The following is a 14,696-nucleotide window of genomic DNA, read 5'->3' as shown; positions in this document are numbered from 1 at the left end:
ATGACTTCATATTACTAGAGACAGGTTGCATCCAGTTAAATTGAATAAAAACAAAATCTCAAAATTTGAATACAACTTAGTACTGCAAGTCATCGGAAGTTTGGCAGGATTCCAAAATTTAGACATTGAAGTGTGCAAGATCATTATTGGGTTTTCATACATGTTCATATGACTCAAATACTACCTACACTGAAGCAGCTTAGATGGCCTGTGCTTCCACAAAATACACGTAAAGCTTATATTCTACAAAATGCTTAATAGCATCATCTAGATTCATCAGACATTAGCTTTAACTTTGATTCATAGTAGGTTTCTCCAGTTCCATTTCTAAAGTCACCGAAATAAACCTATTATTCCATACAGCGCTACTGGCTCTGGGTACACTCTTTCCTGCTGTTGCTACAGCAGTCCTACTCTCACAGTTATCCTGTTGTGAAAGAGGAGCAACAAACTGAACTGGAAACGGTACTTTCAAAAGAGCAGCTGAAAGGATAAGACGCTACCTTTGCACTGGGATTGCTGTAAGAGGAAGTGTTCCAGTGCCTCCCCTCTCATAACAAACAGGGATAATGGGTATTTTGTCTATATATCCACATTGCCTGCACTAGTAACTGTAGCTGCGTTCTTTGCTTTTATATAGATGTCAATGAAGCACTTAACATTCTGCTATCCCAAAGTGCATAAACCAGGAGGATTAAAGGTGATCTGACAGCTCTTTCACGTCCATCACAGTATACACAGGACAAAAGAAAACTAATTCAGAGAGATGACCAGATAAGGATTTAATAGGTGAATTGCAAATTTTAATCAAACCCTGTGCTGAACTTACAAAATGAGTAATTCAAGAAGTTATATGCAGCTGACCTCACTTGTAAACTTGATCTACTCTTCTCCAAAGTGATCGTGCATTTCTACAAGATATTTGGTTCGCCTTTTTTTGTCTCTTGACCATAAAGAAAAATTCCAAATTATCAAAGTTGATTTTTTTTAACTATTTCCACTTACACAGTGTATAACAATGTGCTGTAATAATGATGACAAAGAAAATTAAAGGGTTAGCTGACTCTCTTATTTTGCTTGCAAAAGTCCAGATGACATTTTTGTTTCCAGTCTTTCTCATATTTGTATTTTAGAAGTATGTAAACAGCGCACAACCACTGTCATGTAAATCTTGTGGCCCAGTCTATTCTGACTAGTCTTCATTTTGGCAATTTTGATCCAGTCTTCTCTTTTTTCATTCTATAAATTAGTGTTCATAGTTACAGTATCAAAAAGATCACAAAGCACAGTGATACAGCAGTTCACTGCAAGTGGAATGGAAAATATCCTTGTCTCAACTGCTGCATGAGGATCTTACCACACGAGAGACTTTATCTCTTTTTTCTCTCAAAGTCTGCTGGAACTATGAAGAAGAATGTAGATCATAACAAGAACCACTTGATACAAGCAGATAGGAATTTTTTTTTTCAAATAAGGAGATTCAGGAATTTTTTGTCCTTATAGTCTACTTAGTATAGCAGCTGCAAAGACCTGCTGACAGCACCTTCCTATTCATCACTGATCCAGTAGATAGAAATCAGTTTAAAAAATTTTTTTGAAGGTTAGGAAAAGCTCATGATGGCATTAAGAGATGAATAATCTTTATGAAATCTTTAGTCTTAATTGCTGATGAAGCAGCTAATTATTCTCTGCACCAAACTTGCCAGTGTAAGAGAACATCTTCAGCAATGAAATTCTCCTTTTCTTTAAGGACTGTATCTCTCCCTCCCCCCCCCCCCTTTTTTTTTTCATCCTCAGGTATGAATGGCATGTCAAGCTTCTTAGGAAACAGCTGGGATCCTCTGCTGTTGAGAAAGACTGCTTTTTCAAAGTTAGGATGAATGGATGCGACCAAAGATCTGCAGATTGCCAGCTGCTAACTAAAAGAAAGCAGAAGGGGCAAAGACATGCCCAGAGACTAAGAATGACCAATGACAACACAAATGTCTGCACATACCTTCACAAAACTCACTATATGAAAGGAAAAAAGCATTACTGACAAACAGTTTTATTCTGTTTTCCTTCAGTGACTGCAGAAATAGTTGGGAATCTTTGCAACCATACTTGTATTAGCAGATTACAGGAAGGACATGGTTGCATTGAGCAATTCATGAAAGAATGAGCTTTTTCTTCCCACAGAAATCAACCATACTTACTAGTTCCAAATATCATCAGCTGTAAGGATAAAATGGAGACAACCACAACCATCAATGTGGTTGGAAAATTTGATACAGAAGGAGCATATATGTGCAAAGACAATGGCATGAAGGGCTTAGGAAATACTTCATGTCAATAAGACTTTCTGTGCTCAAGAAAATAGTAAAAGCACCGATTAAACTGATACTAAAAACATATTCATGATGAATGACATCACCAAGCCACCTACAAATGCAAAATACAGAGGTTTCAAATGAACAAGAGGACCAAAAAAAAAAAAAAAGTGTAATGATACAGTGGTTGTCTGTACCGCCACAAAAGTTTATGAAGATGCTGGACACTTTATTTAAGGCCAGCTTACATTAGTCTCAAGTACTAGTACTTTCTGGTATCTACTTGTAAATGAAAGTCTTTTCCAATGAATGCAACCGATGTTGAAAGGCTAGACGCTACTAACTGAGAGCAGTGCAAGCATATGGAGCTCCAACACAGGGAAGCTGAAGCAAGGGGACAAGGTGACAGAGCATGTAATCCTTCCTGAAAAAAGCTACACCTATGACAAGAAGAAGACAGAAAAAAGAAAAGAAAGCAACTGAAAAAGAAAGAAGGACTCATTAAAAGTTAAAGGGAAAAAAACCAACTACATTTTAAATTCATTTATAGAAAATTCTTAAATTTTGTGGAATTGCTAATCCACTATTGTGAGGTTACCAGAGTCATAATCACACAGAAAAGCATGTATACACATACTGAAGAGACAAATATGCATAAATGGTACAGAGAAGTACTAGTTGTTGCACCTTAATACTGTCTTCTGAAGCATCTCTATAAACACTGAACGAAAACAAAACGAAACATCAGACCTCTTAAAAATTATAAAACAAATAAATAAACCAATTACAACTGTCAGATGTCATAATTATTACCTGGAAACACGAGACTTTCAAGGCCTTAGACGCTAAAACTTGTGTGATCCTTAAAATAGGACTCTATTTTTAAGTATAGGGCTCTATTTGCACTTTTTCGTTTCATACTGTATAGTAACACTTACTTGTATACAAACACACAAAACTTTAAACCTTAAAATGGCAATTTTACGGCCAAATTTTCTTCATCATTCTTGTCACACAGACTCAGTCACTGACACTAACAGCTACATTAATCATTCTTAATTTTGCTTCCCCAGAGCAGCTGCCCTCCTGGTGCAATCTACTCAAACAGCTCTTGACCTATTTGTTCCCACCATCTTCACTGCCGCTTGCTGCTGTAGCAGCTCATCCGGGACAACATATCCCATTTTCTGCAATATCTAATCACCAAACTTAACAGTTGTAACAAGACCACTACAGAGTGGTGTGCTAAATCACAAGAGAGACACCTCATTCTCTCAGATACAAGAAAAACAACCAAGGGGGTGTGGTTTAGATCAATTCTGCTGTACCTGAAAGGAATCACGTTTAAAAAATGAAAAGTTAAATGCTGCACAAATAAGACATCAAGAAAATAATATACATGTTCCAGAGAAGGCATGAATTTTTAAATCATTCATTCTTTACCGCATAAGATAACAAAGAGACTGAAGGTACATTTTAAGTAAAACTGCAAAACCAAGAAAACCTCTTGAAAAAAGACGTGAGTATGGAAAAGTAAACTCTATTATTCTTCTATAACACCTAAATACCTAAAGAACTGCAATTTTTTTTCTGTAAATGAATGTAAATATATATGGAAGAGGCAATGAAAGAATAAGCTCATTTAATTACAAAACCAATTAGTTAAAATAAACCCACTATGTAGGGAAAAGTAATTCTGCTGCCGTTAGTCATAATTAGCTTACCCTCCAAAACTAAATATACTAATAGTAAAAGGAAGTAGAGTCTGTCAGATCTGTTGTAGAAGGACCTCTAGTTACCTTACATTAAAAATGAGCCTATCTTACGGCAAGATTAAATATGACTAGTTGGTTTGTTATTCAACCTTAATGCAGAAGTGCTAATACAGTATACACAGCCAGGGAATGTTCTGACAACGAACAGATCACATCTATGTCTCCAGACAGTTCAAAGCAACAACACATTCATACACTTAGTGCCTTTCCTCTGAAAGCTTTAAAGGCCTTCTTAAATTCTTCTGAAGTGCAAGTTAGATATTAAAAATATCAACAGGACTGAGTTAGATCTAAATTAGAAAATTTATCACTCTACTCAGCAGTGTGTCAAAGAGTATGCACATGATTTTGAAATGCTGTCCCTACCCTTTCATCAGATATATTCACTAGAATCCTTGAAATAATGCAGCTGCAACAGGAAAAAGCAAGTTCCATAAACAGCACATTCAGTAAACAAAATTATACAACAGTCCAAGAAAGGAACAGAAAAATACTATAATAAAAAAAAAACAGAACTCAATATATTATAGGGGAAAATATAATTAAGAAATGCTATCACATTTTCAAAACTATGACTGACACAATTTTGAGTTACACTGAAATATTCTAACACTTGCAAACTAAGCCCTTACACACAAGTATACGAAAACGCACAAATCACACCGTAGGGAAAAAATTACTTCTGTTTAAATACAAACAAATTCTGAAAACGAGGATTTAAAAGAAAGTTCTCTTTACTGGGCTATTTTTTTCTTTACATAGATAACTAATGCATAGTTACAATAATGGAATTAAGGTCAAAAGGTGACCTACATTATCACAACACAAAATATTTAAATCTCTCAAGTCATATTTTAAGAGGCTAGTACTTAATCATAAGTAACCAGTAAAATTCCTTTAAGATCTTGTTTTGTAAATGAGAAAGAGAGACTATATGAAAATTGCATAAATTCTTCCATACACCATTGAAGGATCATATATTTCATAAACATTTTCAATTTGTTTACCAAATACTTTTAAAAGCAATAGTTCATGTGATCTTATTTAAAGCTTCTCTGAAAAAGGTAATTTCCGTACTTTCCAAGTGTGAAAAATACCTATCTTTAACTTTCTGTAAGTTCACCTTGTTCCAGTAACTTATTTTGATGAACAGATACATTGGTTCACTTTCTATGAGATATACACAGTTATTGGCAAAATAGTAAAAGTACTGGAAAAATAGGTAAGTATGATATATGAATTTAAACAGAACTTTGTGGGTTTGTCTTGTCTTCTTTAAGTCATGATCCAGCAGAATGCAATTCTCCAGTGGTGATACATTTTCCATATATCATTTCAAATTTGGTAATTCTCCAAGAAGTTTCTCCAATGATTAACAGAGTCTCCATTCACTACAAGACTTGAGGGAAGTCTATGAAAAATCCTGACTGATCTTTTCACTAACTAACTACAGAGTCAGTTACCAAGGCCTCAACTTGGTGGAAGGTCTTTTCTTTTTTTAAGCCTTAAGATGGTTCCTGTCTTGGTTTCAACTGATACAGCTCAAAGAGAAACAACAGAGCCATACAGCTATACCTTGAGGAGGCTGCCCAGCACTCTGGCAGTGCAGCTGCTCTTTGGAAAGTCATCATCTTCCTGCACTTACAGATATTAGTTGTGGTAAAGCACTAAGGAAAACAGTTATCATATACACATTAAGCTTTTAAATAGGCAGATGCAACAAATTTGATACTGCTATAACGTCAAACATTTCACAAGGTTTTAAGATGCAATTAATATATTTCATTCCACTTTTATCATTAAAAATTTCATACAGAGAAGCTGGAATTTATTTATAGGTTTTCAAAGATAAGAGATAAGATAAAAACACTGCCTTACAGATTACAGGCCACTTCCACTCCCCTCCCCACACATACTACTGAAACTTCGAAATATCAAAACTTGTATAGATCTTGTATGGCTATTAAAACCATGTGAAGACAGGGGTAACTTACTTCCAAAGAAATGTCATTATGAACTGTTTTCACTCAAAAATTTTCAAATGCTTTCCAACTTTAAGATGAAATATCTGCCCTAGGTTCCTCATCATAGTCTCTTCCAAATATTTTATACCACTTCAGAAATTTTAACACTCCTGTGAGATGTGTGCTGCATCCAGTAAGTAGCTAAAATGCAGTAAGAAAATAACCATTTTTCTAGGTGATCATACAATTCAAAATATGGCATAATGCAAGTGACAAAATTAAGGCACTACAGACAATTCTGAAGTGCTTCAAATTTGCAAACTGATCTAGTTCTTTAAACACATGTATTTTTAGTATGCATTGCTCAAGTATTAATTTTACTTTGCTGGGAGGAGGGAACTAACGATGATGGGGGAGACGATGTGCAGTAGGGTTTTAAACTACCCTTCACAGATCACAATGACTGAACGAAGTCAGTTAAACCACGTTTGCTGGCAGCAACAGAAGGCTCCTATCCTAGAGGGGACACAGACAGCACAGCACATGATGGGATTTATTTGGTGGCTCATCACCTCAAACGACAGGGAAAGCATCTCCCACAGATCACATACCAAAAGGCAGACCTGGGCCGCAGGCTTTGTAACATTTTTAGCGCAGAATCTGCTACTGCAGCGTAAGCCCAATTTCAATGTGCATTACCATTATTATTATTCTGGCAGGTTTCCCAAATTTTCCTGAAAAAAGAAAATGCCCATTCCTAATGGTTTATATTCCAATAAAAGATTAAAAGATTTTATGTTAAGAAATAGCTCTTCTGTCAACCAGAAGTGCTTTACTTGCCAAATATTCAAGGTTTGTAGTGAACAATGAAGATCTGAGAATTTTGACTGAAAAAAGTTGCAAACTCTCCTGTCAGAGAAAAATCTAGGCATATTAAAGATATGCATCATCAAGAGGTCCCAGGCTTAAAAATAAGCAGCTAGTATGAGTTTCATTAGCACCCTGAGAAACAAATTTCTTTACTATTACTAGCAATAACCAGGGTGAAACAAAGCCTTCACAGCTTCGCAAAAAAATTCTGCTTTATCCTTAAAATACTTACAGTTCTGCTCTCAAAAATGTGAAGTTATTAAAAAATATTACATGGATAGTATGACGCTTTCTAAACAGATTATAATCACAATACATTAATAGTTCTACTGAATAATTTGCGCAAATTAATGTCAGATTTCTCAAATTATAATGAAAATGAGGATGCATTATGACAAAAGGTCCTTAAAAGAAAAAAGTTGAGATTGTTTAGAAAATGTTAGATGTTACGAAGAAATAGACATCTTCACTCAATCGTCTTATAATTTATATTGCACTTAATAAAAGAAAACTTACTTAAACATGATCTTTTCCCAGCTGTGCTTGCACCTCCTGAACATAAATTGCCTCCTCGATGGACGAGCTCAAGTTCCAAATTTGTTCTGCATGAAAAACGTAACAGTGTTGAATGGAATGGCATTATTCAAGCTCCTATAGACACGAAAGAGTCACCACAAACTCCCAGCATATACTAAAGGAAAGAATACTGTGAAGCAATCGTTAGCGTTAGATACTGCCAAGATATGACTCAGAATAAAATAAACATTATCAAGATATTGCCATTTGTGATTTAAAACGATTCCATTAGCAAGCACTGAATAAGAGAGCTGCTACAGTTGTGATTGAAGTATAAATAAATGTTAATTTTGAGGCTTTTTTCTGTATGCACACACAACTCCTCAAAAAAAAGGGAATTTATGTGCAAATCTGAAAAGGCAACATAAAACTCAGCTAACTTTTAATCAATTGGGACTATTTAAAAAGTGTTCTCTTTAATGATGGGGATTTTGTTGTGCTTTAGGCAAACAGGATGGCCTGTCCATTGTACTGCAAGTAACTAAATATGAAAATATTTTAAATTATTCTGGAAGCACCGACCTCTATTGATAGGTTAGTTAATAAAAGCCTTGAAGGTAAATTCTGAATGAACACTGGTGCTCACTGCAGCTCATTAGCATGAAACAGGAGCTGTTTCTCTAAATCTCTGCATGCCACATTGATGCTTTACTTGTTAGTATTATTGTAAGCTGATATTTAGATACCAATTGTGTAGGCCAAATTCAATAGCTTTTTTTGATTTTGAAATTGAATGTTTCAGTACTGTATTATCATTTACCCCTAAGACTTGGAACAAACAATTTATATAATGTTCTCAGAGTTTGTTTTAACAAGTCAACAAACATTCTTGTAATTAAGATGAAGGAATAAAAATCTGTTATTCTGAAATTTTATTTTGTTAATTTCATCCAAACTGCAAATCTCATTCCGGTACATATTTTGTCCTTTATTTAAAAATCAACCAATGCTAGTCTCAATATAATGTGACTGAATACTTCTTAAAAATCTATTCTAGAGTTTTGGGCATATATTATACCTAAGATAAGTACACACGCATACATATATATTAAAGATGAAACTACAGGATGACTATTTTGTTAAAAATAAAATATTTTTAAAAGAATTCAGCTCCATCTGTTTGAGGGAGTACTTTGTTTTCTGATATGCAGTGTTTGTTAAGATACTTTCATATGCTTCTAAAATAGTAACATTTCAGAATATTACTATCCCTAAGTTTGCAGCTTATGCCACCCATTTCTGAAGGAATGCTTTAATCCTCTCTACTCAGAAAAAAGGCAATTTAACATTGATAATGTGCCTGCTCAGAGCTCCATCTGGTTGCTGCTGATAAGGGCATCTGTGTGACAGGGGAATTTTCCACTCTTCAGGCGATTTGCAGTGCTCACTGAACTTCTAAAAATCTACCAGCGAGGAAGCAGGGACAGGGATTTTATATTAGTGGACAAAATAGCAACTGCAGATCAGCATGTGCTAGTTCATCTTGGGAATATAAACGAAACCAGCGTGTTTTTATTTCTACGAAGCTTCTTATAACTAATTTGTAGAAAAAAATTAATGGCAACCTTTTATTAAAACCAAGAGAATTAAGATTTAATCAAAAACACTACCTGAATTTCTGTGAGCGATTTTAGATCTAGAATTTTCAATTTCCCCTTCACCAAGACATACATACAATTTTGCAAAACAAAACTCAAGGAAAATTTGACAAAATTCTTCTTGATGCCTATGAAGTGGTTTACAGTGTTACTCTTCACTATAGGGAACGTAAGAAGAAAGACTTCTGGTAACATATTCCACCACACATTGCATACTCACACTCCCCTCTCACACTTCCTTACTGCCCCAAGCTCCTCAAAGACGAAGCTTATAGCTCAGCTTTCTTGAAAACATAAATATTAGCCTTCTCCTCTATGACATCTTCAAAATGTACTTAAGCTTTGGTGCGACAGTGCACAGCAGGAAGTATCTCCTGGAAACTGGAACATCTCTCCTTTAATAATGAGCAAGTTCTACATCAGATACTGGCCTAATTCATTTGTGAAAGACGCTAGCATATTACCTCCCTCCTCAAGCTTCTTTCTGCCTTGAGGCTCTGATTAAAACCTCGAGTACCACCCGTCCCCACTGAACAAAAGAAAAGCAGAGTTCTCAGCGCCTGTTCTCTCCTTGCTGAAGAAAAGATAGGGGCATTTGATAGAGAAGTGGAACACGGAGTGGTCTCTGAAAGTATCCTTCACTATCTCAACTCCCTGAAATGAAGGAAGGAGGGGAAAGAAAATCAGTTTAGGAGTGACTGTTTCCTCTATCTGTGCGCTATTCACTGGAGTGAAAAAATTTGTAACATACAGTGTCACCTGGCTTTATCTCCCTCATCCACAAAAAGAAGACAGAGATGAAAGGATAGATTTTGCTCAGCTGTACAGACTCCTGATCCAAAACCAGACCTATTTCAGCCTACTTTCATTGGCTTTCATTAAAGAAATAACACATCTGCAAAGACAAAGTTTTGCGTGTTTATCAGAATTCCTACCAGAACCGCATGGGAGCAAGCAAAACAGCAATGCCCTTTCCAGGAGGAGAAAGTATTTGGAGGGACCTCCTCATTCCAGGGGGAAAGGAGAATAAAAGTTAAACACTACATCTTTTTCACTTCACTTTACAAAGACAGCATATATGTGGAAGAAACGGATACTGAGACACAGACTGGGGGGAAGAACACAATGTTTTTGTATTAGTCTATACGTAGCTGACAGCAAAAACAAAGGCTTTGTTTACACAGCCAGCTAAAGCAAGAGATCTATTGCTATACAGTGCAGAAAAGAGTCCTCCAAGAGACACTGCCACGAATGACAGTCACCAATACTCTAAACGTGGAGCTATTAAAATTAAAGCTAGACACACATGATTTGTGAATGACACACTGCTAATGCTGTAAGTGTCAGCAAAGACAAGGAGGGATGCATAGGAAAAAGGTATAAATTTAACGTGGTAAGAGATCAGGAAAAGGGGGGGGTAGCTAAGTAGCTGCTGTTCCAGCTGTGCATGCAAACCAGGATGCAAGGACCCTGAATGAATTTTTTTCCTAGGAAAAGAGACAGAGGCTAGCTCTCCCACGGGGTAATTTCTTTCCTCCGCTCCAATGATATCTGTCTGGGCAAAAGTGAAGTAAGCAGAGCAAGTTCCCATTTTCCTGAAGCAGAAAGGAGAAGCTGCTGCAAGTGACTCCTCCCTGTTTAATCAGTGGTGCTCCCACTCCAGCGTGCAAAATCCCACCTCAAAACTTGCCGCCAGCTGTAAACTAGCATCTTTTGAGAAGACTGCAGATGATGTCATTTTCTGATCGAAAATGAAACACAACTTACTAATATAAGAAGATTAAGGGTATTTAACATTAATTGACTCCTGCTACTAGCAAGTGAATTAAAAATATCATTAGGTTAACTTGAAATGCTTATTTAGACAGGGACTACTTATCATCTTGACCACTTTATCTGTACATTAGCTTAAATACCAGGAAAAAAAATGAACAACAACTATGGATGATCTGACCAAAACAACAGAAATGTGTCAGAATACAAGCGACTACAAATGTTCAAAGGTAATTGGTTGGTAGGGAACAGGAAGATATCATTACCACAGCAAGAATGGGGATGGAAATAAGGAAGAAACATTAGGCTGAATCACAAGAATAACTTCCAGAAAGCAAATTTAAATTTGTAACTTAAAAGTGCTGTTGTGGATAGTCTATTGCTTGGATATGTCAAATTAAACAAAATATACCAAAAACATGCAAAAAAAATGTTTCCGTCTGGGAGCGTAACAGCTCGCTCACAAATGCAAATTGTAAGGTTACATTAAAATGACTTAAGAATAGAGTTTAAGATTTTTAAACCTATAGTTCTTATGCAATTATCAAGTAGTAGAAATCTGCAAATCTGGATTGTTGAATTAAAGAAAAAAAAGAATTAATTGTTTTGTAAAAGATCTGCCAAGCATCCTCTTAAGTGATCTTATGATTTATGGTAACAATACGGAAGGTTGGATCCAAAATCTGAAATCCTGCATGCAGGGACAAACAGAAAATAGCTGACACTGGTCTAATCTAACAAGAAGAGGTCACCAGTGAGCGAGGGTGATGTATCCTAGTCTTAGTGGCCACTCACGCAGTGCAAGAAGAAATGAAATGCTGTTCTGGTTTGAGATATTTTTAGTTTTTGGAAGAAAACCAAGAATCTTGGGCTTAAATGTTAGTGTAAAAATCATAAAATAAATCTCCATTTAAAATATGTATAGTTAGCATTTTTAATATTATGTAACTTTACACAGAAATATATTATAAACTGGATTTGTGTACTGTAAATAGCATGTCAGATTACTGTTACAAGTAATCATACTTTTATATGGGAAACACCCATTTTCAATCCTGTTTTTTTTTTAAAGGATATTAAACTGTATTGACCAAATAAATCATCACCAAAAATTTCTACAATATTTATTCTTGAATAGAATATGCCAGTTATGCTAATAGGAAAAATCTTCTACTTTACTATGCAAAAAATGTAATAACTTTTCTTAATCAAGGCACAATTAAGATACTCAAAGAATACATATACTGTTTCTATTAACAGAATTATTTGATCATCTAGATTGGAAGGGACCTCTGGAGATCATCCGGTCCAACCTTCTGTCAAAAGCAGAGCCTTAGATTCAGCTATCCAGAGCCCTGTCAAGCCAAGTCTTGGATATTTCCACGGAGGAAGATACCATCACTTTTCTGGGCAATCTATTCTGACGTTTAATTGTTCTCGCAATGAAGAATTTTAGCAATTATTATTAGCTTTACAGAAGACTTGACAACATTGTAGATACCTATTTGAAATGAAACTGTAGGAATTAGGAAAATATTTACATGGAGGTTTTAATGTTTCAACTTAAAAATGTAACCAATACAGAAGATGAAAATGAAAGCTAATATGAACACAGTGTGTCATTAAAGAACGATATTCATTTTCTATTTTCCATGTAATACCTGAAGCTATATTTAAAACTAACTTTCTTTCAAAGAAGAATTTATGGTTGCTACTCCACTTTACTGCAAGGTACTCATCTGCCACACTTCTCTGAGACCATTAAGCAAAATTCTTGATTTTGCAGTGTTCATGAGCCCACAGAAACACTAGAGCCCTGTCATGTAGGCTCTGACAGCACTAAGCCTAGGTATACTACCCGTACAGAAGGGGGGACGACAAATATCCCAAAATTGGTGGATTCAGGGCTGATAAACTGGCTCTCTACAACCTGGTCAACTCTTATGCAAGAAAAATCCCATAGGGTAGCTTTTCTGGGCATCTTCAAGAGCTCTATCAGAAGGGCACCGTGCTGGGACAAGAATCTGGTCTCAAAAATTATACCACAAGACCTCAGGTATTATCTGTATCAGATAGGAAGAAATGCATATTTTATCACAACATCTAGCCTCGACTCTGAGGGATTGCCTTGTTTCCACCATGATCTTGATTCTATTTTCTACATACCACTTTATAGGAACAACGACATATCTAAAACACTATTTTTATTTTAAAATATTTAGTACTGCTCTCTCTGCTGTATAATTGTTATACAAATGTGCTCAGATATTGCAGATACATTTTACGTATGCACAAGTATTTGCGTGGATTCAACTAGTCAGTGATAATTATCTAGTACAAAGAATAAGGTACACCAAAATATCATTACCAGAAAGTACTCTAGCTTAAAGCCAAATGTTTACTCTTACTGATTTGCAGTAAAATACCTTATATGTAAATATCTACGAAAAAGATTTCATGTAATTAAAAAGAACTGTGCTTAAACGTCTATTGTGAGATTACTCATGAAACAATCAAAATTATCGTCATTTATGTCTGCCATATTTAAATGACATTTTATTTATACATAATATCATAATTAGATAGTAGAGGGTATCATAATGTTATAAAACATAGTCAAAATAAATATACTAACAATATACTAATTTAAATATCTGAATTCTGCAAATAATATAATGGATAAATAAACTACAGACCCTCAGAAACTAGAGTTTATGAAACTGTTGTCAAAAATGCTACTGGATGATATTGCTTGCACTCTTGCACTTTCTCAGCAGTCAGTTCCCTCCCTGCGGGCCTTAACAGCAAAGGGTTTGGAAGATTATTTGCTTAATGAGTATTTCAGCTTCCCCTTATGGGAAAACCCTACATTATAGTAAATCTGAACAGATTAACCATTCACTGCATCTTGAAATCAATGGTACAGATTGAGGGAGGGAGAGTTTGCCTTTCTTGGAGATGGTGCCTGTGACACTGACAGCAATACAACTGGAATCTAATATTCCAGTGAAGATTGCTGGTAGCTTTGGTGCTTTTAGAAGTTGTCTCATTCATCTGAGGAGAGATCCTTGGTTGTTGATGCAGGATACGGTCATTCTGTGATCACCAAATAAATAAATAAAATTAATGCCTGATAGAAGGATTAAAAACGCTCTGTGATTTAAAAGCCACCAATACGGCAGCAAAATAGAAATGTTCTCATTCTGTTGGATAACAGTAGAGAAGATTTAATAGCTTGGAAAAGGAAGGGAGAAAGAGAAATGCAACATAAAATTTTGATAAACAGAAAGTAAAACCTTGAATAAGGAAGAAAACCAAATAAACAGCACATCAGATGTTCTCCAGGTTCTGTGCCACTTGAAAATGCTAAAAATAAAATGTCTGAGAAATCATTCTCTTTCATACTCCTGTACATGAAAATCAGAAAATATAACCTTGATATACTCTGTGTCCCAAAAGGGTTTTTTTTGGAGAGGATGGGATACTTTTTTTTTTAATATTATCTGGTGAGTAATACTGTTGGTGATAAACTCAAAAGAAACAATATAAAAAGAAAAAACATACTCACCTGGCTACAGAATACATAAAGAGAAAATCATTGTCAGGTGATCCAGGACTCTTGCTATAATCTGTATACTTCTTCTGCGTAGTACTTTTTATATCTTTCATTACAGATTCCATTTCTTTACTGAGATTGGTTTCAGACTATGAACAAAGACATGAAACAGATTAGTTAATTTTACCAAAAGAAATACAATAGCTGATCACAAAGTGTAATACTTCCATATTTATAAAAATACATTTTCAAATTATGAAAAAACATGTATTGGA

At 35.2% G+C, this 14,696-nt stretch overlaps 1 protein-coding gene across 8 annotated transcripts in view; it reads right to left on the bottom strand.

Moving 5' to 3' along the window:
* UBR3 (ubiquitin protein ligase E3 component n-recognin 3) overlaps positions 1–14,696 on the bottom strand; it is a 123,228-nt gene that overhangs the window by 30,807 nt on the left and 77,725 nt on the right. For all 8 annotated transcript variants that reach the window (XM_064514908.1, XM_064514909.1, XM_064514910.1 and 5 more), the window contains 2 exons: positions 14,434–14,570; positions 7,435–7,520 (listed from right to left, as the gene is read on the bottom strand). In XM_064514908.1, the coding sequence (XP_064370978.1) occupies positions 7,435–7,520; positions 14,434–14,570 (223 nt within the window). The remainder of the gene's footprint in view (positions 1–7,434; positions 7,521–14,433; positions 14,571–14,696) is intronic.

This window comes from Dromaius novaehollandiae, chromosome 7 (assembly GCF_036370855.1).
Source record: "Dromaius novaehollandiae isolate bDroNov1 chromosome 7, bDroNov1.hap1, whole genome shotgun sequence".
NCBI classification, from domain to species: Eukaryota; Metazoa; Chordata; class Aves; order Casuariiformes; family Dromaiidae; genus Dromaius; species Dromaius novaehollandiae.
Note: the sequence above shows the minus strand (reverse complement) of the source record. Positions and strands in the feature narration are given on the sequence as shown.